The sequence below is a fragment of the Haemorhous mexicanus genome, chromosome 29, assembly GCF_027477595.1.
Source record: "Haemorhous mexicanus isolate bHaeMex1 chromosome 29, bHaeMex1.pri, whole genome shotgun sequence".
Taxonomy (NCBI): domain Eukaryota; kingdom Metazoa; phylum Chordata; class Aves; order Passeriformes; family Fringillidae; genus Haemorhous; species Haemorhous mexicanus.
In genome coordinates, this window is record NC_082369.1 from 312,885 (window position 1) to 340,642 (window position 27,758).

The 27,758-nt window shown below is 54.0% G+C and overlaps 1 protein-coding gene across 1 annotated transcript in view; it reads left to right on the top strand.

The window, feature by feature from the left end:
• The first annotated feature begins 1,618 nt into the window (after positions 1 to 1,618).
• LOC132339641 (fibrillin-2-like) overlaps positions 1,619 to 27,758 on the top strand; it is a 92,887-nt gene continuing 66,747 nt past the window's right edge. The window contains exons 1-6 of the mRNA XM_059870006.1: positions 1,619 to 1,716; positions 3,437 to 3,734; positions 11,910 to 11,992; positions 13,439 to 13,537; positions 17,099 to 17,194; positions 21,257 to 21,352. Coding sequence (XP_059725989.1) covers positions 3,568 to 3,734; positions 11,910 to 11,992; positions 13,439 to 13,537; positions 17,099 to 17,194; positions 21,257 to 21,352 — 541 coding nt within the window. The 5' untranslated portion in view covers positions 1,619 to 1,716; positions 3,437 to 3,567. The remainder of the gene's footprint in view (positions 1,717 to 3,436; positions 3,735 to 11,909; positions 11,993 to 13,438; positions 13,538 to 17,098; positions 17,195 to 21,256; positions 21,353 to 27,758) is intronic.

The window sequence follows — 27,758 nt, forward strand, 5'->3', positions numbered from 1 at the left end:
GAATGGGAATGGGAATGGGAATGGGAATGGGATGGGAATGGGAAAAGGAATGGGGAGGGGAATGGGATGGGAAGGGGAAGGGGAAGGGGAAGGAGAAGGAGAAGGAGAAGGAGAAGGAGAAGGAGAAGGAGAAGGAGAAGGAGAAGGAGAAGGAGAAGGAGAAGGAGAAGGAGAAGGAGAAGGAGAAGGAGAAGGAGAAGGAGAAGGAGAAGGAGAAGGAGAAGGAGAAGGATGGGAATGGGAATGGAAATGGGAATGGGAAAAGGAATGGGAATGGGATGGGAATGGGAAAAGGGATGGAAAAAGTAATAGGAATAGGAATAGGAATAGGAGTAGGAGTAGGAATAGGAATAGGAATAGGAATAGGAATAGGAATAGGAATAGGAATAGGAGTAGGAATAGGAGTAGGAATAGGAATAGGAATAGGAATAGGAATAGGAATAGGAATAGGAGTAGGAATAGGAATAGGAATAGGAATAGGAGTAGGAATAGGAATTGGAGTGGGAATGGGATGGATGGGAATGGGAGTAGGAACAGGAACTGGAGTGGGAATGGGAATTGTCCCCTGGCAGAGCTGCGTTCCCTGAGCAGCTCTCCCTTTCCCATCCCTCAAGGTCGCTGTTAATTAGGCTGCTGTTAATTAGGCCGAGCCTCTCCTGACCCCTCTGGAGCCGGCGGGGGCTGCCTGGGAGCAGGGCTGGGAACCAAGGGAGGAGGAGAAGGGCTCGGGCTCTCCTGGAATTGGGGAATGGAGCCGATGGCTGCAGCTGGAGCCCCCCGGGCTGGAGCAGTGTGGGGTCACCCTGGGCCACCCTTGGGTCTCCCTTTGGATCCTGCTGGGTGCAGGAGCTCCCCTGAACGCCTTGGAGATGGAAATCAGCCGGATTTGGGCTTTCCCAGGAGGATCCTGGGCTGGCACCGCTGGGAAAAGCCGTGGGTGTGCAGTGGCACGGAGCAGAGAGAGGATTTATGTGCATTTCATTCTATTTGAAGAAAAGCCATCAGTCATGAGGCCTACAGCAAGAGGCAGAGGAAAACTGGGGTTTTTTTGGTTTTATTGTTTAGTTTTTTTCACAGAGCCAAAGAATGAACTCCCAAGTGTCAAAGTTCTTCCTCAGAAGGAAGACTGAACATCTGCATCATGCTTTTCTTTTTAAAACGATTTCTGTTGAGAAAATGCTTCTTAAAACTCCAAGGTTTTTCTCCTCTGGAGCCAAGGTAACTTTGGGTGTGAAGATCCTGGGCTGGGTCACCTATTCCTTCAGAAATCCATGCTTCAGGCAGGTCACACTTCATTGTTTCACACTAAAACCGGGAAAACCATCCGCCAGAAAAGTGCTTTTCACTCCACTCTTCCCCTGCGCTACCACAGCACCGCTTCCCCCAAATTACGGCCGAACCCCAATAAACCCCCGATCCCTCTGAAGCGTCAGGAGCCGGGATCGGGGATGGGAGCCTCGGCCGGGGCAGAGCCCGCAGCTCCGAGGTGCCACCGGCGGCGGGGCTGCAGCCGAGCTCTCCCCCAGCCCCTCCTCGGAGAATTTTGGCTGGAGGATGCTGGGCTGAGCTACTCCCACCGCCCGGGCCCTCCCCCTGGCCTGGCTGAGGCTGCACCTTTTCTGCTCTGCCCAGGAGTGAGCCCCGCAGTCCTTCTGTGCTGCCCAGACCTCCGCCGAACAAAGGAGCTCTGGGCGCATCCCCAGCCCCGAATCCAAGGTATTTCACACTTTCCGCCTCGCTCCGGAGCTGCACAGCTGATTTCTTTCCTCTTTATCCGTTCCTTGCTCTGTTTGATTGTGTCTCGCACTTTATTTTTTTATTTATTTATTTTTTAATTGATTTCATTTCACACTCACAAGCCTTGCCTTGGAAATGTTTTCCTGCTTCCTTCCCAGCCGGTTTAAAATCTGATTTTTAGGGCTTGGTTCGGTTCTCTCAGGGCTTTCTCAGTGCCTTTCTCTCAAGTGGGGTTTGCTGGAATTTCTCAGCGCTGCAAAGAACTTTTGGAGGCTTTTATTCCATTGAAGCTGCGACTCTCTGGCGGCTGTAAATGACTTTTCCATGCCTGTGTGAGCTCTCCGGGAATGTCCCGTGTATCGATCATTTGTCAGGCTCCTCATCCCCCCGCGGGGAAATGGATGCAGCTGGAATTCCTTCGCTTTAAACCGCTGGAGTGCGAAACTTTTTGTGCCTTTTTTTCCTTTTTTTTTTTTTTTAATTTTAATTTTTTTTTTCTTTTTTTGCCACTTTTTCCTCCATGTGCCCCTTTCCTCGGGAGCCGCGGGACAGGGAAGGAACACTCTGCCTTTTGTGTGGCTGGAGATAAGCGGAGCCCGCAGAGCCGGGCTCGGGGGGCTGCAGGGAGGGCATTTCTTTGTCTCCTTTCCCCTTCCCACCCTCCTCACTCCCTGCGTTTGAAACCTTAGAGCCTGAAACATTCCTGCCCTCAAGAGCTGAGACATTCCCAGCTGGGACGCTGGGAGCAGCCAGGGAAATTGAACTTTGAATGATTTTATTTTTTCATAAATTTTAGGGTTTGGGTTTATTTTTTTTTTCTGGTGAGTTTTTTTTTTTTTTTTTTTTTGTTGTTGTTGTTGTATTTTTTTGTTTGTTTTTTTTTGGTTCAGACCCATTTTCTGTCCTGTCTGGGCTGATTTTGGAGGCTGGGCTGGCCCCGGAAAGCTGCAGTGGGAGAGCAGGGGGGACAGTCAGGGGTGGCTCGGGGGCCTCTCCTTCCCCACCCGGGGCCTCTCGCAGCACAGATTGTTCCAGGAGGATTCCTCATTCCTGCAACACCAAATTTTGGGGGTCCTGAGGTGAGAGCTGCCCCCCGAGCAGGCAGGAGGAGGAAGGATGGGCTCCCCACGGGCAGAGCTGGGGGAGTTGGGAGTGCTGGCCCTGGGGATGGGCTGGGATCCCTTTTGAGCCTTTCCCTTGGGATTCCTCATCTCCTCCCCCCTGATCCCAGCCTTGCCACCCCTGCCTTCTCCTCAGCCCCCCGAAATCACCCACCCCCTCCCAGGGGCCACCCCCAGGACACCCCTGGGGGGGTCAGTGCCGTGCCAGGGGCTGTCCCCATGCCAGGACAGCTGTCCCCTCATCCCCCTGGATGAGCTGGCATCTCCTGGAGCAGCAGAGCAGAGCTGTGGGGTGATGCCCGTGAGCAGGAGCTGCTCTTTCCTGACCTTCTCCTCTTGCCCTGGAGGACTTTGGCTGCTCTTTGTTTCTCCATCAGGAAAATCGGTGTGAGGCAGAGCCACAGCTCTTGGGCATCTCCTGGCTTCCAGCTCTGGCCAAAGGAAGATTTGGCCCTGGGGACCCTGGGTGGGCCTGCCTGACCCCTGGATCAGCTCCAGGAGGGGCTGCCTGGGCTGATCAATGCCTTTACAAACTGGAAACTCCTTCAAAAGTCTCTTTCCCCCTCTTCTCCTTCCAGAAAGGAAACTCCAGGACGGGTCCTTGGCACCCGGGGGCTGCTGCCAAAATCCATCCTCCTCCTCCTGCAAGGGCAGCAGGGAGCCTGCAGCTGGACAGAGCTCTCGGGGCACTCCTGGAATTGGGGCCAGCATGGGGCATTGGTGGCTGGCCAGGCTCCTGCTGGGCTGCACGGCCGTGCTGGCCCTGGCCCCGGCCCGGGGGCAGTTCCAGGGTGACCTGCAGACAGACAGATTCGCTGCCTATGAGGACAGAGCCCCGAGCAGGGTGAGGAGAAGGGGCCAGGACTCGCTGCGAGGGTGAGTTGGAGTTCTCCTCTCTTTGGAAAAGCAGATTTTGGGTTGCTGGCAGAGCACACGCGGAGCTGGGCTGGCAGGGTTGCCGTTCCCTGAGCTCGGGGAGGAGGAGCTGGGTCTGGGGGATCCCACGGGAGCAGTGCTGGGCACTGAGCTCCTTTTGGGGTCACGGCACTCGGGGTCACCTGGAGAGCCCCCACACCCACCTGGTGGGTGGGTTGGTCTTCCCTGGGAGGGTGGGCACAGAATTCCCAGACAAGCTGGGGACATCCCATCCCTGGGAGCGTCCCAGGCCAGGCTGGACGGGGCTGGGAGCACCTGGGCCAGGGGGAGGTGACCCTGCCCTGGCAGGGGTGGCACTGGGTGGGCTTTAGGGTCCCTTCCAAGCCAGCCCATTCCATGCCTGCCACTGGTGGCTGTGCCACATCCCTGGGGGATGTTGTCACCTCGGGGTTTGTCCCTGGGGTCCCTCTGGCTGTGCTCCAGGTGCTGGGCTGTGCTGGGAGGGGTTTGCCCCTGGGAGGGGGTCCTGCTCAGTCCCTTGGGGCAGCTCCTGCTCCCTCCCAGATCTGGGGCCATTGCCCACCTGAGGAGGGAGTCCAGGCCCAGCAGGAGAGCCCGGGCTGAGCTCAGCTCTGCTGCTCCACGATGGTTCCTGGCCCCTGCTGCTCGGGGGCTAATTGAAGTTCTTTGAAGCCCATCTGGCTGCAGCTCCTGGGCAGCGTGCCCGTGCCCCTGGGCAGGAGAGAGAGGGATCCATGCATGGGGCTGGGCAGTGCCAGGGGCTGGGGAATGCTGGAATGCTGCTGGAATGGGGGCACTGCCCCAAAAAAGGGCTGGCTTTGGGCTGCAGCTGGAGCCCAGGTGGGGATGGAGGCATCTCCTCCTGGAATTCCAGCCTGTCCAGATGGAGGCATCTCCTCCTGGAATTCCAGCCTTTGGGGATGGAGGCATCTCCTCCTGGAATTCCAGCCTTTGGGGATGGAGGCATCTCCTCCTGGAATTCCAGCCTTTGGGGATGGAGGCATCTCCTCCTGGAATTCCAGCCTTTGGGGATGGAGGCATCTCCTCCTGGAATTCCAGCCTTTGGGGATGGAGGCATCTCCTCCTGGAATTCCAGCCTTTGGGGATGGAGGCATCTCCTCCTGGAATTCCAGCCTGTCCAGATGGAGGCATCTCCTGGAATTCCAGCCTTTGGGGATGGAGGCATCTCCTCCTGGAATTCCAGCCTTTGGGGATGGAGGCATCTCCTCCTGGAATTCCAGCCTTTGGGGATGGAGCCATCTCCTCCTGGAATTCCAGCCTGTATGGAAGGGAATCCTTGAAACAATTCTGGGAAGTTTAGTTATGGATCAATGTTGGGAGGTTGGACTTGGTGATCTCAGAAGTTGTTTCCAAATTTAATTGTTCTGGGATCTTCCCTGGCCTGGCTTTTGGTGCTTTAAGGCCTCGGGATCCTTTGCTGCTGTGGGATTTCCCTTTGGGAAAAGCAGATCAGTCCCAGTTCCAGGTTTGCTTCTCTCAGAGTGGCCAAAGGAATGAACCGAGGGGGAAATGTCAATGGAGCTTGGCTCAGAGTTTAAATCTGGGGTTGTTCCACCCTGTGGGCACGTGGGTGACCCTGGCAACTGCATTTTGTGGAATTATCTCTTCCCCAAAGCCACCCAGTGAACATTTAATCCCATTTATCCCTGGTGTCTGTTCAGCAGCTCGGGACACCACTGCAAATATTTGCTGTGGCTTTTCCTTCCCCAGCTTTCCCTTTCAGGGAGATCAACCAGCTCCAGGCTGGGCTCAGCCTTCCCTTCCTCCAGGGAGGAATCTGGAATTCCAGAGCTGGAATTTAAACCCAGCTGAGCTCAGCTGTGTCCCTGGGCTGGACTGGAGATTCCCTGGGCACCGCCCTGGGCACTGCCCTGGGCACTGGGGTTGCTGAGAGAGGGTCCAGAGATGTGGATCTTGGGTCTGGATGGAGGGAGATGGACAAAGGTTGGGGATTTGTTGGATTTGAGGGTGGAGCAGGGCTGTTCTCCCTTGGGAAAACCTTCCCAGGGCCCCTGGGCTGGCTGCAGCTCTGCTTTATTTGTCCCCTGAAGGAATTTGATGTCCCCAATGTGAGTTAATCAGAGCTTTCCCTTCCCACACCTTTTATTCCAGCTCCCAAAATCTTTTACAAGGTTTTCCTGCCATCCCTGGAGCATTTTTTCCATGTTTTCCTTCCCCAAAAGCCTGGTGAGGGACAGACACACCTGAGGACTCCAGGGACAGCCACCAACCCTGAGCAGATTTGGGTTTTTCCCTTTCCTTTGGGGATTTTTCCCTTCCCTGCTGGGTTTGTGCTTGGGATGAGCTCGGAGTTGTTTTCCAGCCCTGATTCTCCTGGGACTGATCTTTGTCTGTGCCTCCTTTTCTCCCTCCATCTCCAAATTCTGTTGCTTCCCAAACTGGACGAGAAAACAAAACCCCACCAGAACTTCAGAGAGAGAAATGGGACTCGGGTGATTTTTAGGGAGATTTTTAAACTCTGGGAGATAAAACCACCCAAACATTGGCTCAGCTTCTCTTCAATATCACCCACAAGTGGCACAAACCACTTCCTGTGGGTTTTGTAGAATCCCAGCCTGGTTTGGCTTGGAAGGACCTCAGAGATCCTCCAGCATCCATAAAACCATGGGGCTGGGAGGGAGGAGCTGCTCCCAGGACTCCAGGTGCCCAACACGAGCTGTCCCTGCTGCTGTCCCTGCTCCAGGGACCTTGGAGAGGCTTTGGGAAGAGGCTCCAGCAGTTCAGGCCCAGGAGTGGGTCTGTTTCTGCTGGAATTGTATTTATTTGGAGCTCATTCCCATCCCAGCCTCCTTCAGTAAAGGGAAAAGCACAAAATAAATGCAAAGTGGGGATTAAATGCAAAATAAACAAGCCTCTTACCCAGCCCTGCTTTCCCAAATAACAATTAATAAAGGCATGGGGAGCAATAAATCCCAGCCCAGGCCCAGCTTTAATCTGGCCTTAAACCCATTAAAGGAGAGACAATTTCAAATGAGCCTCTCCTGCAGGGCCCAGCCCTGACAAATCCCCTTCTGAGGCAGGGCTGGGATGGGACTATTGCTGGATTACAGCTCTTGGGCAGTTTCCAGGAGCAGGGATGTGTGGAGCCCAGGGGGAGCAGGGCTGGGCTGGGCTGGCACTGCCATTCCCACTGTCCAAGGAGGGAGGAAGGCCTGGCTGCAACCACAGCTCGTTAGGTCAAGCCCGTTAATTGCCCTGCCAGTGAGAGGATGGGTGGGGAGGGGGTGGTGGAGAGGGGTTTGTGGCACCCCTGCCCTGAGGGCAGCACTCAGAGGGGGCCAGATTGACTGTGGGGAAAAGGGAATGGGAGCAGCTTCCAGCTGATTTCTGACACCTCCTCGTTCTCCACTGGGGAATGGACAGGGAAATGCTGGAGCTGCAGAACAGGAGCTCAGGGACCTCCAAAACCTCCTTGAACTTGGATTTTCCACCAGGGGATGGACAGGGAAATGCTGGAGTGCAGAATGGGAGCTCAGGGACCTCCAAAATCCCCCTGAACTTGGATTTTCAGCTGGGGGATGGACAGGGAAATGTTTTAGCTGCAGAACAGGAGCTCAGGGATCTCCAGAACCTCCTGAGCTTGGATTTTCTGCTGGGGGATGGACAGGGAAATGCTGGAGTGCAGAACAGGAGCTCAGGGATCTCCAGAACCTCCTGAGCTTGGATTTTCCACTGGGGGATGGACAGGGAAGTGTTGGAGTGCAGAACAGGAGCTCAGGGATCTCCAGCACCTCCCTGAACTTGGATTTTCTGCTGGGGGATGGACAGGGAAATGTTTTAGCTGCAGAACAGGAGCTCAGGGATCTCCAAAATCCCCCTGAGCTTGGATTTTCCACTGGAGGATGGACAGGGAAGTGTTGGAGTGCAGAACAGGAGCTCAGGGGGTCTCCAGAACCTCCCTGAGCTTGGATTTTCCACTGGGGAATGGACAGGGAAATGCTGGAGTGCAGAACAGGAGCTCAGGGATCTCCAAAACCTCCTTGAACTTGGATTTTCCTCGGGGAATGGACAGGGAAATGTTTTAGCTGCAGAACAGGAGCTCAGGGGGTCTCCAAAATCCCCCTGAGCTTGGATTTTCCACTGGAGGATGGACAGGGAAGTGCTATAGTGCAGAATGGGAGCTCAGGGGTGCAGGGGGGTTCTCCAAAACCTCCCTGAGCTTGGATTTTCTGCTGGGGGATGGACAGGGAAATGCTGGAACTGCAGAACAGGAGCTCAGGGATCTCCAAAACCTCCCTGAGCTTGGATGCAAAGGAGGGGAGAGCCAGGAGCTGGGATTTGGGGCCAGGGGACACAAAGGGGCCTGGACCTGGCTCTGGGGTGATGTTCAAGGTCCAGGATGGAGCTCCAGCACCTCTGGGTGTCCTCAGAGAGGGGCACAGGGGATTTCCAGCAGGATTTTCATCCGAGTCCACCCCTGACCCCGCAGTTCCACCAGGATTTTAGGAAGGAAAAAGGTTTCAAAGCCACGTGGAGGTGGCACTCGGGGACATGCCGGTGACCGGGGTGGTGGCACTGGCTGAGCCCCTCAAAGTCTTTTCCAGCCTCGACAATTCTGTGATCTCTGAACCAAAGTGCTCCTAGGAGGCACCAGCAGTGGAAGTTTCCCCATTTTCACCTCAGTCCTGGGTTTCACCAGCCAGGACCCCTCACTGGGGGAGCGGCGAGGGGAAGAGCAATGTTTGCAACGCTCCAAAAACCCGGTCAGCAGCAAGAGCCCCAGCTGTCCCTCTGGAAAGGTGCAGCTGCAGTCCTGCCCTGGGATCCAGGCACCTCTGGAGCACATCCCTGCCTCCAGCTCCACGTCCCAGCCTGGTTCCCTCTGCCAGGGCCGGGATACTACGAACAACACCGGGAACAAGGTGAAGGCAGCGCTTGGAAACCTCTGACTCCAGACTTTTGTTCCTCACTTTTCCTCTGGGCCCTGATTTATGTTGTGAAATGGTTGATCTTGGCCTCCTGGCCGTGGCTGGGCTCTCTTGTTTTTGGCAGGACTCGTGAGGGAGAATATTGGAATGGCAAAGGAATATCTGGCGGAGGAGCCAGAGGTTGTGTGGGTTTTGTCTGGACGTTTTAAGGGCTGTATTTGAAGTTTTGATTTATTTCAGAATTTAAGGAGGGAGAAAAAAAAAAATTTAAAAAAATGGAAGAGTTGGTAGTGCTGCATTCCAAATGAAAGTGTGAAGTAGTTCCTGGAAATCTGATGGATTTTTAGTTTTTTTTCAAAGGAAAAGGCTCCTTGCTGGTTTGTAGGGGTTGAATTAAATGTGGCCCAAGAAGGGAGATTTTCCTACCACCACCCAGAGGAGGTGTGGGAGGAACCCAATAAAGGGGAAAAATGCTCTTATGGACAAAGCAAAGGTGTTTAACAAGATTTTAACAGATCCCCCCCTTGCTGAAAAACCACAAAATAGAAAATGATCAGGATGATTGGGCTTGAACCCAGAGCAGCTGGAACCCAACCCCTGCACAGCCTCTGCAAGGCTTTCCTCCTGTGTTCCTCCATTCCTTTGATAAAACCGAATAAGAATAATTAAAAATATTAATTGCATCTCCCAGAGGTGAGGCCCTGGAGCAGAATTCCCAGAGCAGTTGTGGCTGGAAGGGTCCAAGGCTGGCTTGGAGCACCCTGGGCAGTGGGAAGTGTCCCTGCCCCTGGAAGGGCTGGCTTTGGATGGGCTTGAAGGTCCTTCCAGCCCCAGCCACTCTGGGGTTTGATGATCCCGTGTTTCTGTGTGCTGAGTTTGGAATATTTCTGTGCTGGCAGTGTCACACTTCCAAAATTCTGCTGGAAGTTCTGAGCTTTGTGGCTTTTCCTCAGCACCTCTCACCTTTGAGCACCAGCTCTCAGAAACTAAAATAATTGGAATTGTTGGGACCTGAGCCCATTCCTAAAAGTCCTCAGGAGCTGCTTTGGAGAGCCAGGGATGGGTTCCAGCTGGGAGGAGTTCAGAAGCCCCTTTGCAGCACCTTGTCATTGTCCCCACATTGAACAGGGCAGGTCTGGCTTTCCCAGGGGGATTTCTGGAATTTTTCCATTGCAAATTCCTCATCAAACACAACCAGGCCTGGGGCAGTGAGCAGGGGACTCCTCAGACTGGGAATTCTCTGGAATAAACCCTGTCAGCATTCCCTGGGGGTCTGGGCAGTGCAGGAGGGGCACCCAAAGGTTTGGGGTCTGCTCCCACGCCCTGACAGCATCCCCAACCCCTCGGGCTGGGAAGGGAGGTGCTTTCCCAAACCCACCCTGACATTTGGCAGCACAGATTGTCCCCTGTGATCCCCACTGGGGCCAGGGGGGCTCCAGAGCTGTCCCCAAGTCATTGTCAGAGCTGGTCCCAAGGGCACAGCAAAAATCCAGAGCAAATCCTGAACTGGGGGAAGAATGTCCAGCTTGGATGGAGAGGTGGGATCATTGTCCCTGGAAAACCACAGCCTGAAGCCATCCACATTCATCTTGTTGGACTCTGAGTTTCACAATGAGAAAAAGGCTCTGGGGGGGTCAGGAAAAATCCCAGAGGAAACTTCCCCCTCTCTTCCCTAGAGCAGCTTTTCCATCCCTCCTTTTGGCACTGAAAATCCTCAGCGAGCTGCAGTTGGGAGAATTTCCACAGCACAAGGTGCCTCTGGAAGGTTGGGAAAACCCGGAGTCAGTGGTGAATGTTTTCAAAAGGGAACAAGTTGGGAATTGGCTGCTGGGGTTCCCATCCAGCATTTCCCAGCCCAGGGCTCTGTTCCAGCGGGATTTTCCTCTTTTTTTCCTCTTTTTCCTCCTCTTTTTTCCCCTCCCTTTTTTCTATTTTTTTCCCCTCTCCTTTTCTTCTTTTCCCCCCTCTTTTTTCTTCTTTTTTTTCCTTTTTTTCTTTTTTCCTCTCCTTTCCCTCTTTTTCCTCTTTTTCTTTCTTTCCTCCTTTCCATCTTTTTTCCTCTCTTTTATTCCTCTTTTTTCCTCTATTTTTTTCCCCTCTTTTTTTCCTCTTTTCCCCCTTTTTCCCCCCACTCCCAGCTCGGTGCCTCCGGGTGAAATTCCCGCTGTTCCCTCCCTGTTTATCGCTGATCCCGGGTTTGTTTAGGGAGCACAAAGGCGATGCCGAGCGTTTGTTGTTTGTTTTCCCTTTGTCCTTCCTTCTCTGGGTCACACTCACCTCATTTGCATAATTCTCATTAGCTAATGAGCCCTTTTAGAGCCGCTGAAGGTGAGAAGGGATGATCCAGCCATGGAAAAACTCTCCAGGGCTGGGAAAAACCCCAAGGAGGCAGAGCTGAGAGGAGGGGGAAAAAACCTCTGGATTTTTAAATTTAAATTAAATTTTAATTTTAAATTTAATTTTAATTATGTCCTCATCCCTGGAAGTGTCCAAGGCCAGGCTGGACGGGCTTGGAGCAGCCTGGGACAGTGGAAGGGGTCCCTGTCCCTGGCAGGCTGGAATTCCATGAGTTTTGAGCTCCTTCCATCCCAAACCATTCTGGAATTCCATGATTTTAAGACATCCCTTTTATCCTGCCCTTTCTGATGGAACTGAGGGATCCCAGCTGATGTTTCCCAGCTCTGAGCAAACTGCTGATTACTCTAATTTTATCCCAAATTTGCTGAAGATGATTTTTTTTTTCCCCCTTCCAAACCAGTGTTGTCCTTCTGGAGTTCTTGCTCTGGAATCTCATTCCCTGTTCCCCCTGGGTCATCCCTGGGCCATCATCAATCCCAGCCCCCTCAGAGTGGATTCTCCCCATGGTTTATTTTGAAACTCTGCTAATTTTTAGCAGATGCTCAGCAAGGCTGGCTTTGGGAGGAGCAGTTGGCACCTTTGAGTTTCAGCCTCCATCTCCCAGAAATCCTGGGGTGAATCCCTTTGGGAAAGAGGTGCTGTCTGCCCCCTACTCAGAAATGCTCCCCTTGATCCATCTCACTGAGCTCCCTCCTCTCTCAGTCCCTGGGGTTGATGCCTCCTTCCTCCTCCTCCTCTGATTTGGACCAAAACCTCCCAAAATTCCCAACAGGAGGGAATGGAGTTGGGAGGGAAATGTCCCCCAGGGAGCTCGTCCCTGCTCTCCTGGATTTATCCAGAGCCACCAAAACAGAGGGAAAAACCCCAAACTGTGTTTGGTTTTCAGCCCAAACGTCTGCGGCTCGAGGTTCCACTCCTACTGCTGTCCTGGCTGGAAAACTCTGCCTGGAGGGAACCAGTGCATTGTCCGTGAGTATCCCCTGTCCCTGCTCCCCTTCACCCACCCCAGCCACCTGAAACATCCATTTCCCTGCTCCCAGCTCCTGGGCATTCCCAGCTCCGCTAATCCCAGTCAAACCCGGGTGGTGCCAACTGGTCCCAGTCACTGAGTTCAGCCTCAGGTGTCCCCTGTCCCCTGGCAGTGCCTGCTTTGGGGCAGGAGGCTCCTGAGGAAATGATTTCCTGCTCGTTCCCATGGCAAAATTCCATTAATGGATGGGACATGGCAAACCTGGTGTCACCAGAGCTGTTTCCCAGTGGGAATTGCCATGGCAGGATGACTGAGGTGAATCTCACCTGGACTGGGAGTTGGCAGGATGACTGAGGTAAATCTCACCTGGACTGGGAGTTGGGAGGATGACTGAGATAAATCTCACCTGGATTGGGAGTTGGGAGGATGACTGAGGTAAATCTCACCTGGATTGGGAGTTGGGAGGATGACTGAGGTAAATCTCACCTGGATTGGGAGTTGGGAGGATGACTGAGATAAATCTCACCTGGACTGGGAGTTGGGAGGATGATTGAGATAAATCTCACCTGGATTGGGAGTTGGGAGGATGATTGAGATAAATCTCACCTGGATTGGGAGTTGGGAGGATGACTGAGGTAAATCTCACCTGGATTGGGAGTTTTCCATGCTGTCTGGGCTGGAGAATCCATGACTTGGAGGATGTCCTGTATTTCTGTGGGGTAAAGATGGGATGGGATTTCCCACTCCTGCTGTGCCCACAGAGGTGCCCCAGCCCCTCCCTGGGTGATTCCTCTCCTGAGGGATGATCCCAGGGGCAGAGCCAGCTCTGGGAATTCCCAAGGGATGATCCCAGAACCAGCTCTGGGAATTCCCAAGGGATGAACCCAGGGGCAGAGCCAGCTCTGGGAATTCCCAAGGGATGATCCCAGAACCAGCTCTGGGAATTCCCAAGGGAGGATCCCAGGGGCAGAGGCAGCTCTGGGAATTCCCAAGGGGTGATCCCAGAACCAGCTCTGGAAATTCCCAAGGGAGGATCCCAGGGGCAGAGCCAGCTCTGGGAATTCCCAAGGGATGATCCCAGAGCCAGCTCTGGAAATTCCCAAGGGAGGATCCCAGGGGCAGAGCCAGCTCTGGGAATTCCCAAGGGATGATCCCAGAGCCAGCTCTGGGAATTCCCAAAGGATGAACCCAGGGGTAGAACCAGCTCTGGGAATTCCCAAGGGATGAACCCAGGGGCAGCTCTGGGAATTCCCAAGGGATGAACCCAGGGGCAGAGCCAGCTCTGGGAATTCCCAAGGGATGATCCCAGAACCAGCTCTGGGAATTCCCAAGGGATGATCCCAGGGGCAGAGCCAGCTCTGGGAATTCCCAAGGGATGATCCCAGGGGCAGAGCCAGCTCTGGGAATGGCCGAGGTGTGACCCCAGTGTCCTTGTGTGCCTCCAGCAATCTGCAGGAATTCCTGTGGGGATGGATTCTGCTCCCGGCCCAACATGTGCACCTGCTCCAATGGACAGCTCTCCCCCAACTGTGGCTCAGCTGGAGGTGAGGGAATTCTCCTGCTGATCCCGGGGCTTCCCTGCTCTCCCAAAGGGAAAGGAATCCAATCCCTGCAGCCCCACCCTGAACTGGGCAGAGCTCACCAATATTCCATGTTTCAGGACACATTCTGTGGTCTGGGGTGCTTTCCCTGAGGGCTTTCCCTGCAGAAATAAATGGGATTTTGGAGCCTTTTAAGGTCCCAGATGGAGAGAGGGATCCCAAGGATGAATTTTCCATCAGTGCCCAGCTGCAGAGGAGCCTTTGTGCTAAAGAGACCCCCAGAGCCACGGGCAGGGGGCTTTGGGAGAAGGAGGTTTCTGGGATCTGCTTCCCAAGTGCCTCACCGTGCTCCAGATCCCCGGGAAGCAGCCCTGGGGAGGGGAAGGTGCTGGAGCCACCAAACGGGAGGCAGGGTCCATGTGGGAGCAATCAGGGAGGAATTCCAGGAATGCCGAGAGCCCTGCATCCATCTGGGCACGGCCCTGGCATTCCCGGGAGCCTGGGAGAGGGGGGGCTCCCCTGCAGGGGCTCCTGCAATCAGCAATTCGCTGCTGGGGGCTGGAATTCTGTGCAAAAGCAGATAAATTGTGCATTCCAGAGGCAAGGAAAGCCACCCTGCCTCCTCTGGAATAACAAAGAGCAGAGTTCCCTGCTTGGCTTCCTGCTCCAGGGAGTAAGGATGGTTTAGGGGCTGTTTAGGTGGAGTAGTGAGTGAGTGGAGACAGAAACCCCACAGCTGATCCCTGGCAGAGCCACTGATCCCTTCCAGTAATTCGTAGGGCGGATCCAGTCCAATCCAATCCTGGAAAAGTTAATGAGGATGAGCTGCCATTCCTCCTTTTTCCCTGCCATTCCTCCTCCTTTTTCCCTGCCATTCCTCCTTTATTTCCCTGCCATTCCTCCTTTTTCCCTGCCATTCCTCCTTTATTTCCCTGCCATTCCTCCTTTTTCCCTGCCTTTCCTCCTTTATTTCCCTGCCATTCCTCCTTTATTTCCCTGCCATTCCTCCTTTATTTCCCTGCCATTCCTCCTTTATTTCCCTGCCATTCCTCCTTTATTTCCCTGCCATTCCTCCTTTATTTCCCTGCCATTCCTCCTTTATTTCCCTGCCATTCCTCCTTTATTTCCCTGCCATTCCTCCTTTTTCCCTGCCATTCCTCCTTTTCCCTGCCATTCCTCTTTTTCCCTGCCATTCCTCCTTTTTCCCTGCCATTCCTCCTTTTTCCCTGCCATTCCTCCTTTTTCCCTGCCATTCCTCCTTTTTCCCTGCCATTCCTCCTTTTTCCTACAACTTTGGCCTCTGCTGCCCTGGCAAATCCTGACAAAGCCTTGAAATTCCTGGTTGGGAGATGTTCCTCTGCATTCCAGATCCACAGGGGGTTCCAGCAGAGCCAGGCTGGGGCAGTCTGAGGTTGGACAGGGCTGGGAGCAGCCTGGGGCAGAGGAAGGTCCCTGCCCATGGATGGGGTGGAATGGGATGAGCTTTAAGGGCCCCCCAGCCCAAACCTGTCTGGGATTCCCTGGTAAATCAGGAGGTGATGGGACCCCAGGGGTTTTGGGATCCTGGCAGCAGTCAGAAATGGGATCTGGAAGGGTGTTTGCCTGTGTCTTGGAAATTTCTGGACAAGGATCAGGGCTCTTCCTGTGCCCAAGCCCTGAACCCCCAAATTCCTGAGCTCCACTGGACCTTATCCTGAGCTCCCTGGGGCCGGGGATGTGCCAGGAGCAGCCCTGCCATGGGACAGCTCTGACACCCAGCCCCTCCCCAGGGCTCTAGGGAAGTGTTTTCCAGGTTGGAGCCTTTTCCCAGTTGGAGCAGCCTGATCCAGGCAAGGCTTTGAAGCCTGGAGCTCCGTTTCCTGCAGGATTAAACTCCCATCTAAATTTGGGCTGATCCCTGGCTGAGGAGCAGGAGGAAGATGAGCAGACATGGGGATGGATCCAGCCCAGCCCTTGTGCTGAGCTCTTGGAGCACTGAGACTTCCCAGCATTCCCAAAAATCCGAATTCTCCCACTTGGACACTCGTGAGTCCTGCTGCTCCCGGGCAGGCGCTTGGCCCCAGCTCTTCCCAGCCTGGAATTGGTGTTGGAGGAGCCTCCATCCCATAAATCCACCCCTGGAGCTGCCAGGTCCCAGCCCCTCCTCCCCTGGCAGCCAGAGCCGGGGGGTTTTCTGTGAAATCCACTTTTCACATGATTTGCTCCAACCTCGGGCCCTTGCAGTTGGAGTGGTCAAACCTTCCAGAGGAGGAATGTGTTGTTCCAGGCATTCCAGAGGGAAAGCTGTGTTTGTAACTCCCTGCTGAGCCCCAAAAATCCCTCTTTGGGCTGCTTTAACCCCAAATTCCTTCAACATGCAGTGAGGAAACAGTTAAAGCCAACACTTGGTGTCCAGAGCAGGGTAAAACTTCCCAATTTATTAATTGCTATTGTTTTCCTGCAGTGCCTCAGTCACATCCAGGGGGTCATAATCCTGTGGGAAAGCTGAGCTCTCCCAGGGAGGAATGGAGGATTCGTGCTTTTCTTTCCAAATTCCTTAAAAAAAACCCTCTCCCAGTAACTGGATCTTGTCAAGGAGGCCACGTTCTGTTTGCAAAAGGAGGAGAAATATCTTAAAGTTGATGATTTTCCTCCACCAAGGCAATTCCATCCCCCCAAACTCCTCAGAAGGCTTTGATAGGGAGGAGTTTGGGAGATTAGACAGCCCGAAGTGTGGAAAGAGTTGAAAATGGAGCAATAATGGAAAACAATGGTAAAAAGGGTGGGAAAACGTTGGCAAAGTATAAAATCCTGACAGAAAAGATTGTGACAGGGTTGTGCCAAAGACGGGGAGACATCAGGAATTATCCATGCCCTCGTTTGCAGGGAATCCTGCAGGAAGGACAAAGCTGGAAGGGTTTGGTTGGGGTGGATTCCTTGAGGAAGTAAAAGGATGGAGGCCTTGGGTTTGTGGGGAACGAGGCTGGGATGGAGCTCAGGGAAAGGCTGGGATGGAGCTCAGGGAAAGGCTCAGGGGTTTGGGATGGATCCCAGGAAAGGCTCAGGGGTTTGGGATGGATCCCAGGAAAGGCTGGGATGGAGCTCAGGGAAAGGTTCAGGGGTTTGGGATGGATCCCAGGAAAGGTTCAGGGGTTTGGGATGGAGCTCAGGGAAAGGCTCAGGGGTTTGGGATGGATCCCAGGAAAGGCTCAGGGGTTTGGGATGGATCCCAGGAAAGGCTCAGGGGTTTGGGATGGATCCCAGGAAATGTTCAGGGGTTTGGGATGGATCCCAGGAAAGGCTCAGGGGTTTGGGATGGATCCCAGGAAAGGCTCAGGGGTTTGGGATGGATCCCAGGAAAGGCTCTGCCCCCGAGGGTGCTGGCACTGCCAGGCTCCCCAGGGAATGGCACATCCCCAACCCTGCCAGAGCTCCGGGAGCCTTTGGAAAACCCCCTGGGATGGGGAGGGGCTGTTGGGGTGTCTGGAGTCAGCAGCTGGATCCGGGAGCCCCTCCCAGCCCAGGGCAGTGTCCCTGGTCCCCGAAGGAATTCTGGGGGTGACCCTGTCCCTGTCCTGTCCCCAGTGCAGAGCTGCAGCGTGCGCTGCATGAACGGGGGCAGCTGCTCCGAGGAGTCCTGCCTGTGCCAGAAGGGATTCACGGGCACCTACTGCGGGCAGCGTGAGTGTGGGAACGGGAATGGGGATGGGAATGGGAACGGGGATGGGGATGGACATGGGAATGGGGATGGGAATGGGAACGGGTCCTGCCTGTGCCAGAAGGGATTCACGGGCACCTACTGCGGGCAGCGTGAGTGTGGGAATGGGAATAGGGTGGGAATGGGAATGGGAATGGGAATGGGGATGGGGATGGGGATGGGATGGGGATGGGAACGGGTCCTGCCTGTGCCAGAAGGGATTCACGGGCACCTACTGCGGGCAGCGTGAGTGTGGGAACGGGAACGGGAATGGGAATGGTGATGGGGATGGGAACGGGAATGGGGATGGGGATGGGAACGGGTCCTGCCTGTGCCAGAAGGGATTCACGGGCACCTACTGCGGGCAGCATGAGTGTGGGAATGGGGATGGGAATGGGAATGGGGATGGGGATGGGAACGGGATGGGGATGGACATGGGAATGGGAATGGGAGTGGGAATGGGAATGGGGATGGGTCCTGCCTGTGCCAGAAGGGATTCACGGGCACCTACTGCGGGCAGCGTGAGTGTGGGGATGGGAATGGGGTGGGAATGGGAATGGGAATGGGACTGGGGATGGGAATGGGAATGGGGTGGGAATGGGAATAGGGTGGGAATGGGAATGGGGATGGGGATGGGAACGGGTCCTGCCTGTGCCAGAAGGGATTCACGGGCACCTACTGCGGGCAGCATGAGTGTGGGGATGGGAATGGGATGGGAATGGGAATGGGGTGGGAATGGGAATGGGATGGGGATGGGAATGGGAATGGGAATGGGGTGGGAATGGGAATGGGGATGGGGATGGGAATGCATCCTGCCTGTGCCAGAAGGGATTCACGGGCACCTACTGCGGGCAGCGTGAGTGTGGGGATGGGAATGGGGTGGGAATGGGGATGGGAATGGGATGGGGATGGAGATGGGAATGGGATGGGATGGGAATGGAACGGGAATGGGAATGGGAATGGGAACGGGTCCTGCCTGTGCCAGAAGGGATTCACGGGCACCTACTGTGGGCAGCGTGAGTGTGGGAATGGGAATGGGATGGGAATGGGAATGGGAATGGGATGGGGATGGGAATGGGAATGGGGATGGGGATGGGAATGGGGATGGGGATGGGAACGGGTCCTGCCTGTGCCAGAAGGGATTCACGGGCACCTACTGCGGGCAGCGTGAGTGTGGGAACGGGAACGGGGATGGGAATGGGATGGGGATGGGGATGGGAATGGGGATGGGGATGGGAATGGGGATGGGAATGGAATGGGAATGGGGATGGGTCCTGCCTGTGCCAGAAGGGATTCACGGGCACCTACTGCGGGCAGCATGAGTGTGGGGATGGGAATGGGATGGGAATGGGAATGGGGATGGGAATGGGAATGGGGATGGGAATGGAATGGGAATGGGAATGGGAATGGGAACGGGTCCTGCCTGTGCCAGAAGGAATTCACGGGCACCTACTGCGGGCAGCGTGAGTGTGGGAATGGGAATGGGGTGGGAATGGGAATGGGATGGGAATGGGAATGGGATGGGAATGGGATGGGAATGGGATGGGGATGGACATGGGAATAGGGAAGGGCGCCCAGGACACTCCAACATCAGCACCGTGTTCTCCTTCCCTCAGGATCTCAGCCCTCTCTTGTGACTCACACAGCTCCGTATCAAAATACAGATATTAGGCATAATTAATGCATTAATTGAGTTCCCAGTATAATGTTTAATGTATTAGTATAATATAGATTTTTCAACCTATTATAATCTATAGATAATAGATATGGATAGAATTGTATATACTGTATTATCTGTATGTAATATATAGATAATATAGTATAGATAGGTAAGATATATCTTCTAACACATAACATTCATAATATAGAATATAATGTAGAGTATATTCTTCTTATATCTCATATGTTATTATGTTATGAGAGAATATTATTATGTATGAGATAATATAGATAATATGCACAACATATTATATATAAGATACACCTATGTATTATATATGCAGTTATACATGTCTATAATTATACATTCTCTTACTATATTATGATATAATTATATTTAGCATGTTATGATTATTATTATTATATCATTATATAAATTATAAACTACATATATTTATATATTATATACATATTCTACCATGTAATACATTTTAGGAAACCTTGAGTTATCAAATAAGCACAATATCTTTAAAAGAATCTCTTATCAATTAGATCAGTTAGAGCTTCCCAAACTCTGAATCCCTGGATCCACTTGGGAATCACTCCCACGGAGGATTTTTAGAGACAAAACCCCCCCAGTTCTCCCCAAACTCCCCCTCAGCTCTGCCTGATCCCTCGCTGCTGAAACTTCCCCAAAAGTTCAGCCTCAGGCAGAGGCTCCAGATGGGAAATTTCATCTTGAGCAGCAAAAGCTTGGGAAAATTCTCAGGAGCAGCAGCTCGGGGCTGGGCTGGGACGTGCAGCCCTCGCTACGTGCAGCTCCCAGCTCCATCCTGCTCTGTTCCCCTGGCAGGACATCCCGGCAGGCTCGGGAATGCTGCATCCCCTGGCCCCAGCCAGCCCAGTCCTGGATCCCCCTGACCCAATCCTGCATCCCCCAGCCCAGTCCTGCATCCCCCCGGCCCCAGCCAGCCCAGTCCTGGATCCCCCGACCCCATCCAGCCCAATCCTGCATCCCCCTGACCCAATCCTGCACCCCCTGGCCCCATCCAGCCCAGTCCTGCATCCCCCTGACCCAATCCTGCACCCCCTGACCCCATCCAGCCCAATCCTGCATCCCCCTGACCCAATCCTGCACCCCCTGGCCCCATCCAGCCCAGTCCTGCATCCCCCTGACCCAATCCTGCACCCCCTGACCCCATCCAGCCCAATCCTGCACCCCCTGACCCAATCCTGCACCCCCTGACCCAATCCTGCACCCCCTGACCCCATCCAGCCCAATCCTGCATCCCCCTGACCCAATCCTGCATCCCCCTGACCCCATCCAACCCAATCCTGCATCCCCCTGACCCAATCCTGCATCCCCCTGACCCAATCCTGCATCCCCCTGACCCAATCCTGCATCCCCCTGACCCCATCCAGCCCAATCCTGCACCCCCTGGCTTCATCCAGCCCAATCCTGCATCTCCCAGCCCCATCCAGCCCATTCCTGGATCTCCCTGACCCCAATCCCAATCCTGCATCCCCCTGACCCAAATCCTGCATCCCCCTGGCCCCCTCCAGCCTGGGGAGGGAGGCAGAGCCCAGACTCAGAGCTGCAGCTGGGCACTGAGGGGGCTCCAGGCAGGGCAGGGTCCTTGGAATCTGCTCTGCAGATTCCATCAATCCATGATTGCAACCAGGAAACTTCCTTTGGCTCCAGCCCTGAGTGCAGGCTTTCAGCTCCGGGTAGCAGGAATAAGTTTAAGTCTGGAATATTTAAGTCTGGAATATCTTGAGTCTGGAATATTTAAGTCTGGAATATCTTGAGTCAGGAATATTTAAGTCTGGAATATCTTGAGTCAGGAATATTTAAGTCTGGAATATCTTGAGTCAGGAATATTTAAGTCTGGAATATCTTGAGTCAGGAATATTTAAGTCTGGAATATCTTGAGTCAGGAATATTTAGGTCGGGGAACACCCAAGAGCTGCTCAGACCTCTCTTCCTTGCTCTGGGCACTGGGGTTAGGTCCCTGCCCATCCATCCTCCCCTTCTCCCATTCCAGCTGGGCCATTCCTCACACATTCCCTGGGTGCATTTTCCTGTTTGTGTCCTCTCATCCCACTGAAATCCCAACCCTGACCTGAGGGAGCTGAGATTCCAGAGGGCAGGAAATCCTCCCCAGGGCAAGAGGAGTTTGTGGCCTCTGCAGAAGGGCGCTCAGGCAGCAGCAGGGAAGAATTTTCCCAAAGAAAAAGAACAAAAATCTCAGATTCCTCAGGGTGGGAGAACACGGAGCTGACACTCCACGCTCTGACACTCCAGCCACCCTGGAGGTGACACCCCAGTGCCACGGAGGGGGCTCTCCAGGAGCAGGAGTGATGGGATTCTCTGTTTTCCCTCGCAGCTGTGTGTGAGAACGGCTGCCAGAACGGGGGCAGGTGCATCGGGCCCAACCGCTGCGCCTGCGTCTACGGCTTCACGGGGCCCCAGTGCGAGAGAGGTGAGCACCAGGGGGGGCACGCTGGGGACAGATGGGGAGGGGACATCTCTGGAGGCAGGGGTGGAAACTGGGGTTTGTTGCAAAGGGCCCTGCTGGGAGCTGCCAGGCACAGCTCGGAGCAAACCTGAGAGAGAGAGAGGTGAAGAGGGTGAGAGAGAGAGGTCCCTGGTACAATACCCTAAATCTTCTTCTGGTCATGGAACTTGGGGTTTATTGCAAAGGGACCTGCTGGGAGCTGCCAGGCACAGCTCAGAGCAGTAAAGAGAGAGAGAAAGAGAGAGGTGAAGAGGGTGAGAGAGAGAGGTCCCTGGTACAATACCCTAAATCTTCTTCTGGTGGTGGAACTTGGGGTTTGTTGCAAAGGGACCTGCTGGGAGCTGCCAGGCACAGCTCAGAGCAGTAAAGAGAGAGAGAAAGAGGAGAGAGAGGTGAAGAGGGTGAGAGAGAGAGGTCCCTGGTACAAAACCCTAAATCTTCTTCTGGTGGTGGAACTTGGGGTTTGTTGCAAAGGGCCCTGCTGGGAGCTGCCAGGCACAGCTCAGAGCAAGCCTGAGAAAGAGAAGAAAGGTAAAGAGGATGAGAGAGAGGTTCCTATTACAATGCCCTAAATCTTCTGGTCATGGAACTTGGGGTTTGTTGCAAAGGGACCTGCTGGGGGCTGCCAGGCACAGCTCGGAGCAAACCTGAGAGAGAGAGAGGTGAAGAGGGTGAGAGAGTGAGGTTCCTGGTACAATGCCCTAAATCTTCTTCTGGTCATGGAACTTGGGGTTTATTGCAAAGGGCTCTGCTGGGAGCTGCCAGGCACAGCTCAGAGCAAGCCTGAGAGAGAGAAAGAGAGAGGTGAAGAGGGTGAGAGAGAGAGGTCCCTGGTACAATACCCTAAATCTTCTTCTGGTGGTGGAACTTGGGGTTTGTTGCAAAGGGCCCTGCTGGGAGCTGCCAGGCACAGCTTGGAGCAAACCTGAGAAAGAGGAGAGAGAGGTGAAGAGGGTGAGAGAGAGAGGTCCCTGGTACAATACCCTAAATCTTCTTCTGGTGGTGGAACTTGGGGTTTGTTGCAAAGGGCTGAGTGCAGGGCCCTGCTGGGAGCTGCCAGGCACAGCTCAGAGCAGTAAAGAGAGAGAGAAGAAAGGAAAAGAGGATGAGAGAGAGGTTCCTATTACAATGCCCTAAATCTTCTGGTCATGGAACTTGGGGTTTGTTGCAAAGGGCTGAGTGCAGGGTCCTGCTGGGAGCTGCCAGGCACAGCTCGGAGCAAACCTGAGAGAGAGAAAGAGGAGAGAGAGGTGAAGAGGGTGAGAGAGAGAAGTCCCTGGTACAATAACCTAAATCTTCTTCTGGTCATGGAACTTGGGGTTTGTTGCAAAGGGACCTGCTGGGAGCTGCCAGGCACAGCTTGGAGCAGTAAAGAGAGAGAGAAAGAGGAGAGAGAGGTGAAGAGGGTGAGAGAGAGAAGTTCCTGGTACAATAACCTAAATCTTCTTCTGGTGGTGGAACTTGGGGTTTGTTGCAAAGGGCTGAGTGCAGGGCCCTGCTGGGAGCTGCCAGGCACAGCTCGGAGCAAACCTGAGAAAGAGAAGAAAGGTAAAGAGGATGAGAGAGAGGTTCCTATTACAATACCCTAAATCTTCTTCTGGTCATGGAACTTGGGGTTTATTGCAAAGGGCTCTGCTGGGAGCTGCCAGGCACAGCTCAGAGCAAACCTGAGAGAGAGAAAGAGAGAGGTGAAGAGGGTGAGAGAGAGAGGTCCCTGGTACAATACCCTAAATCTTTTTCTGGTCATGGAACTTGGGGTTTGTTGCAAAGGGCCCTGCTGGGAGCTGCCAGGCACAGCTCGGAGCAAACCTGAGAGAGAGAAAGAGAGAGGTGAAGAGGGTGAGAGAGGGAGGTCCCTGGTACAATACCCTAAATCTTCTTCTGGTGGTGGAACTTGGGGTTTGTTGCAAAGGGCTGAGTGCAGGGCCCTGCTGGGGGCTGCCAGGCACAGCTCAGAGCAGTAAAGAGAGAGAGAAAGAGAGAGGTGAAGAGGGTGAGAGAGAGAGGTCCCTGGTACAATGCCCTAAATCTTCTGGTCATGGAACTTGGGGTTTATTGCAAAGGGCTCTGCTGGGAGCTGCCAGGCACAGCTCGGAGCAGTAAAGAGAGAGAGAAAGAGAAGTGAAGAGAGTGGGAAAGAGATGAGAGAGCGAGGTTCCCGTTCCAATACCCTAAATCTTCTTCTGTGCTGAATATTCTCATTCTCACCAACCAATCTAGTCCAAGATACAAATCCTACAGCATTCACACACAGCCCATAAGAATCATTACATGGCCACACTGTGTTCCATTTTAAACCCTTCAAACTCCTCTCTGGGCCCTTCTGCCAGGCCAGCAGGGTCTGCTCTGCCCCCTGGAGCTGCCTGCAAGCAGAGGGTGCTGCTCCACCCAAAGGGGATTGCCTCCAGGCAGCCACACCATTGTTTGCCAGGTGTTCAGGGACTGAGGGATCTCAGAGCTGCTTTCATTCCAATCTCACTTTCAGTTTCCATATTCTCAACACCTTTTGCCAGGCAGTCACATTTATAAGGCTTTCCTGTTCCATCTTCCCCAGGAAATTCCACAGCCCTGCACTGCCAGGGCACATCCTCAGGGAGCCCAGGCTGGGTTTCACTCTCTGGGTTTAGCTCTGGATTCCTGGTTTGGGGTGGGAATTCCCCGGGATGTGGCTGGGGTGGCTTTGCTGGGTGTGTGCAGGGGCAGATTTGGGCTCTGTGGGCACGACTGAGGTTGGGCTGAGCCAGGGAATTCCTCCCTTTGCTGCTGGCTCCGAGGGACACTCCCAGCCCTGGCAGGATTTTTGGCAAGGCTCCGAGTGGCCCAGATCCGAAATGAAACCGAAACACGGGGCCAATGTTTGGACTCCCAGATCTGAGCTCAGAGCACCTGAAATGTCCTCATTTTCCAGCCTCTCCCTCTCCCAGGGCTGGTGTAACTCCATGCCCAAGGACTGGGCTGCTCTTGCCTTTCCTGGGATTCTCCCCCAGGGTTTAGAGCCAGCAGGAATCCACCCAATTCCTCAGGGCTGTGCAAATTCCCGGGGCTCCAAAAGCACCTCCTGGAGCTCAGGGTGCAGCTGAGCCCCACTCAAGGCCTCTGCTGAAGTCTGAGCCTCATTTTTTGGCTGCAGAGGAGGGGAAGCTCTCTGAAAGCCTCCACACATCCCTTGGAGTCCCCTTGCCTTGTTCTGGTCTCCTTCTTTGTAGCCTCAGGGAATTGTGGGGTGGTTTGGGTTGGAAAGGAACTTAAAACCACCCAGGAGCACCTTCCACTATCCCAGGCTGCTCCAGCCTGGCCTTGGACACTTCCAGGCATGGACAGCCCCAATTTTCTGGACAATTCTCCTGCCCTGCAGCAGTTACAGATCCTTTAAAGTCTCTCCTTGCCTTTTCCCAGCACACAGGAGTTGCTTTAGTTATGGAAAATGAGGAGGGTTTCTCTCTGCCCCCAAACCCCTAAACCTGAGCTCCAGAGCTCCTGGTGAGCTCCTCCTCATTTTTTTTCTCCCAAAGCCCTGAGATTCCCAAATCCACCCAGACATTGGCTGGGTGTGAGCAGCGAGCTGGAAATTCCTGAAGGAACCTTCTGGAGAAGGCTGGAAAAATCCAAGTGTCCTGTGTGAGGAGAGAGGGGGAGAGGCAGGGGCAGCCTTTGGGGCCGTTTGTATAAAATTCTTTACATAAAGGAGCATTTTGACAAAGCCTGCAGAGATTTGGCTGGGCCAGACTTGTGTGAGAGACAAAACAAATCCTGCAGCTGTGTCCACACCGCTCCTCCCTGCCAAGACAAACAGAGCCTGGGCTGGGAAGGGGCTGGGAAGGGGCTCCTGGGGGGTTTGCAGCCAGGTGAGTGCCTGGCATTGACCTTCCAGGGAAAATCTGGGATCCAGGGAACAGCTTCACCCTCCTGAGGGAGAACTCCATCCCCAGGGCTGCTGAGGGGAGTCTCTGGGCAGCAGGAATTGTGTCCTGTAGCTCCAAGAGGTGTTGGTGGCTCCACAGGGATCCTTGGGGGTCTCCAGGAGGAGATTCCAGCACCTCCTGGAGCTCCAGTCCTCATTCCCAAGGGTTCTCCTGGAGCAGGATGAGTTCCTGACAGGGAGAAAGGACAAATCCCCTCCCAGAGCCAGGGATGGAATTCTCTGTGCTGATACCTGGAGTGGTGAGGGAGGAGCAGGACACAAACAGAGCACAAGGAATTCCTCCTCAGCAGGAGGGAAAACTCCTTTCCCTGGAGGTGGCAGAGCCCTGGAGCAGCTGCCCAGGGATTCTCCCTGTCTGGAGACTCCAAACCCACCTGGTTCTGTGTCACCTGCTCCAGGTGACCCTGGGTGATGTCCAAGCCCAGAATCCTGGGATTCTGTGAGCCCCATCCAACTCCAGATTTACTTTGGGGCTTCGCTTGAATTTACTTTGCCACCGCCGTAACAAGAAATAATTTGAATTTTAAATTGGGATAAAGTGAATTTCTGAGTGCTGAGAGCAGCTCCAGTAAGAGGCTGCTTTGTCCTGGGAGCAGAACAACCCCCCTCACACCTCATCCAGGAAATTCCCCCCTCCAGAGGGAAATACCCTCGGAGCAGGCACTCACAGAATTCCAGCATCATTTCCTCCCTCTCCCTGACATCTTTGGGGACGAGTGGCTGGGGGATATTTGTGGAACCTGAGCTCCCATTACCTCAGTGTGGGAGGAGAAGCTGCAGCCCACAAGGGCTGAGGCCGTGGGGCCAGGGGCTGCTCGTGGATTTACAGCAAGATGAAGGATTTTGATGTCATGGCTCTGATCCCACCCTCCCTCGAGCAGGAAAAAGTGACTGAGTTTGACTCATCAGGTGATGGCTGGAGCTCCTCCTGTGCTCCAGGGATGAGGTTTTTCATCTGGGGCTGTTTTTCCAGCCAAGATTAAATCTTCCCTGTGGAGCCTGGCCCTGGGACCCAGGAGCTTTTCCCAGGAACTTTTCCCTGGGATCCAGGAGCTCTTTGGGATCCAGGAGCTTTTCCCTGGGATCTGGGAGCTTTTCCCAGGAGCTTTTCCCTGGGATCTGGGAGCTTTTCTCAGGAACATTTCCCTGGGCTCCAGGAGCTGTTCCCAGGAGTTTTTCCCTGTGACCCAGGAGCTTTTCCCAGGAGTTTTTCCCCGGGCTCCAGGAGCTGTGGTCTCTTCCAAGGAACTCTGGGCAGTGCCAGTTTCCACCTGAGGGCTTGGGGAGAGTCTGGAGCTCTGGAAGTGCCACCCCAGGCCCTGCACTGACCAACCAGGACAAGCCCTGAGGGCTCTTCCAGGAGTTCCCAAGCCCTGCTCTGGCTTTTCCAGCCATCCCTCCTGCTCTGGAACCACCAGCTCCACCTTTCCCTGGGCTTTTTGTGCCTCCTTGAAACTCTCTCGGGTTTCATCAGGCTGAGACTTCATCAGGAAACAGTAAAAATAGGACAGGAAAGCTCAGGACAAGTCCCCCCTTTACAATTTCCTTTGGATGTGTTTTTCCAGCCCTTGGAATGTCTGGCCTCAGAGGGTGCCCCCGCCAGCTTTTTCTTTTCTGCACAAGTCCAAACAGTTAAACTTGAGGAATGTGGCTGTGTTTGGGTGAAGGGAGGAAATGACGAGCTGGAGAAAGTATTCCATGAGAAAGGAGCCCCTCGGGGAGACCCTGGGGCTGCTCCCCTCCCTGCCCCGGAGCCCGAGGGGGGGAGACAGCTCTGGGGCTGGAGAGCCAGGATCCAGGCTGGGAACGCCTGGAGAACAACAGGGACAACGGGGAAACACCTGGAGAACAACAGGGACAACGGGGAAACACCTGGAGAAGAACAGGGACAACTGGGAAACACCTGGAGAACAACAGGGACAATCCATCCAGGCTGGAAAACACCTGGAGAGGAACAGGGACAACGGGAAAACACCTGGAGAACAACAGGGACAATGGGAAAACACCTGGAGAACAACAGGGACAACGGGAAAACACCTGGAGAAGAACAGGAATAATCCATCCAGGCTGGAAAACACCTGGAGAGGAACAGGGACAACGGGAAAACACCTGGAGAACAACAGGGACAATGGGAAAACACCTGGAGAACAACAGGGACAACTGGAAAACACCTGGAGAAGAACAGGGACAATTGAAAAACACCTGGAGAACAACAGGGACAATGGGAAAACACCTGGAGAACAACAGGGACAACGGGGAAACACCTGGAGAAGAACAGGGACAGTGGGAAAACACCTGGAGAACAACAGGGACAACTGGAAAACACCTGGAGAACAACAGGGACAACGGGGAAACACCTGGAGAACAACAGGGACAACGGGGAAACACCTGGAGAACAACAGGGACAACTGGAAAACACCTGGAGAACAACAGGGACAATGGGAAAAC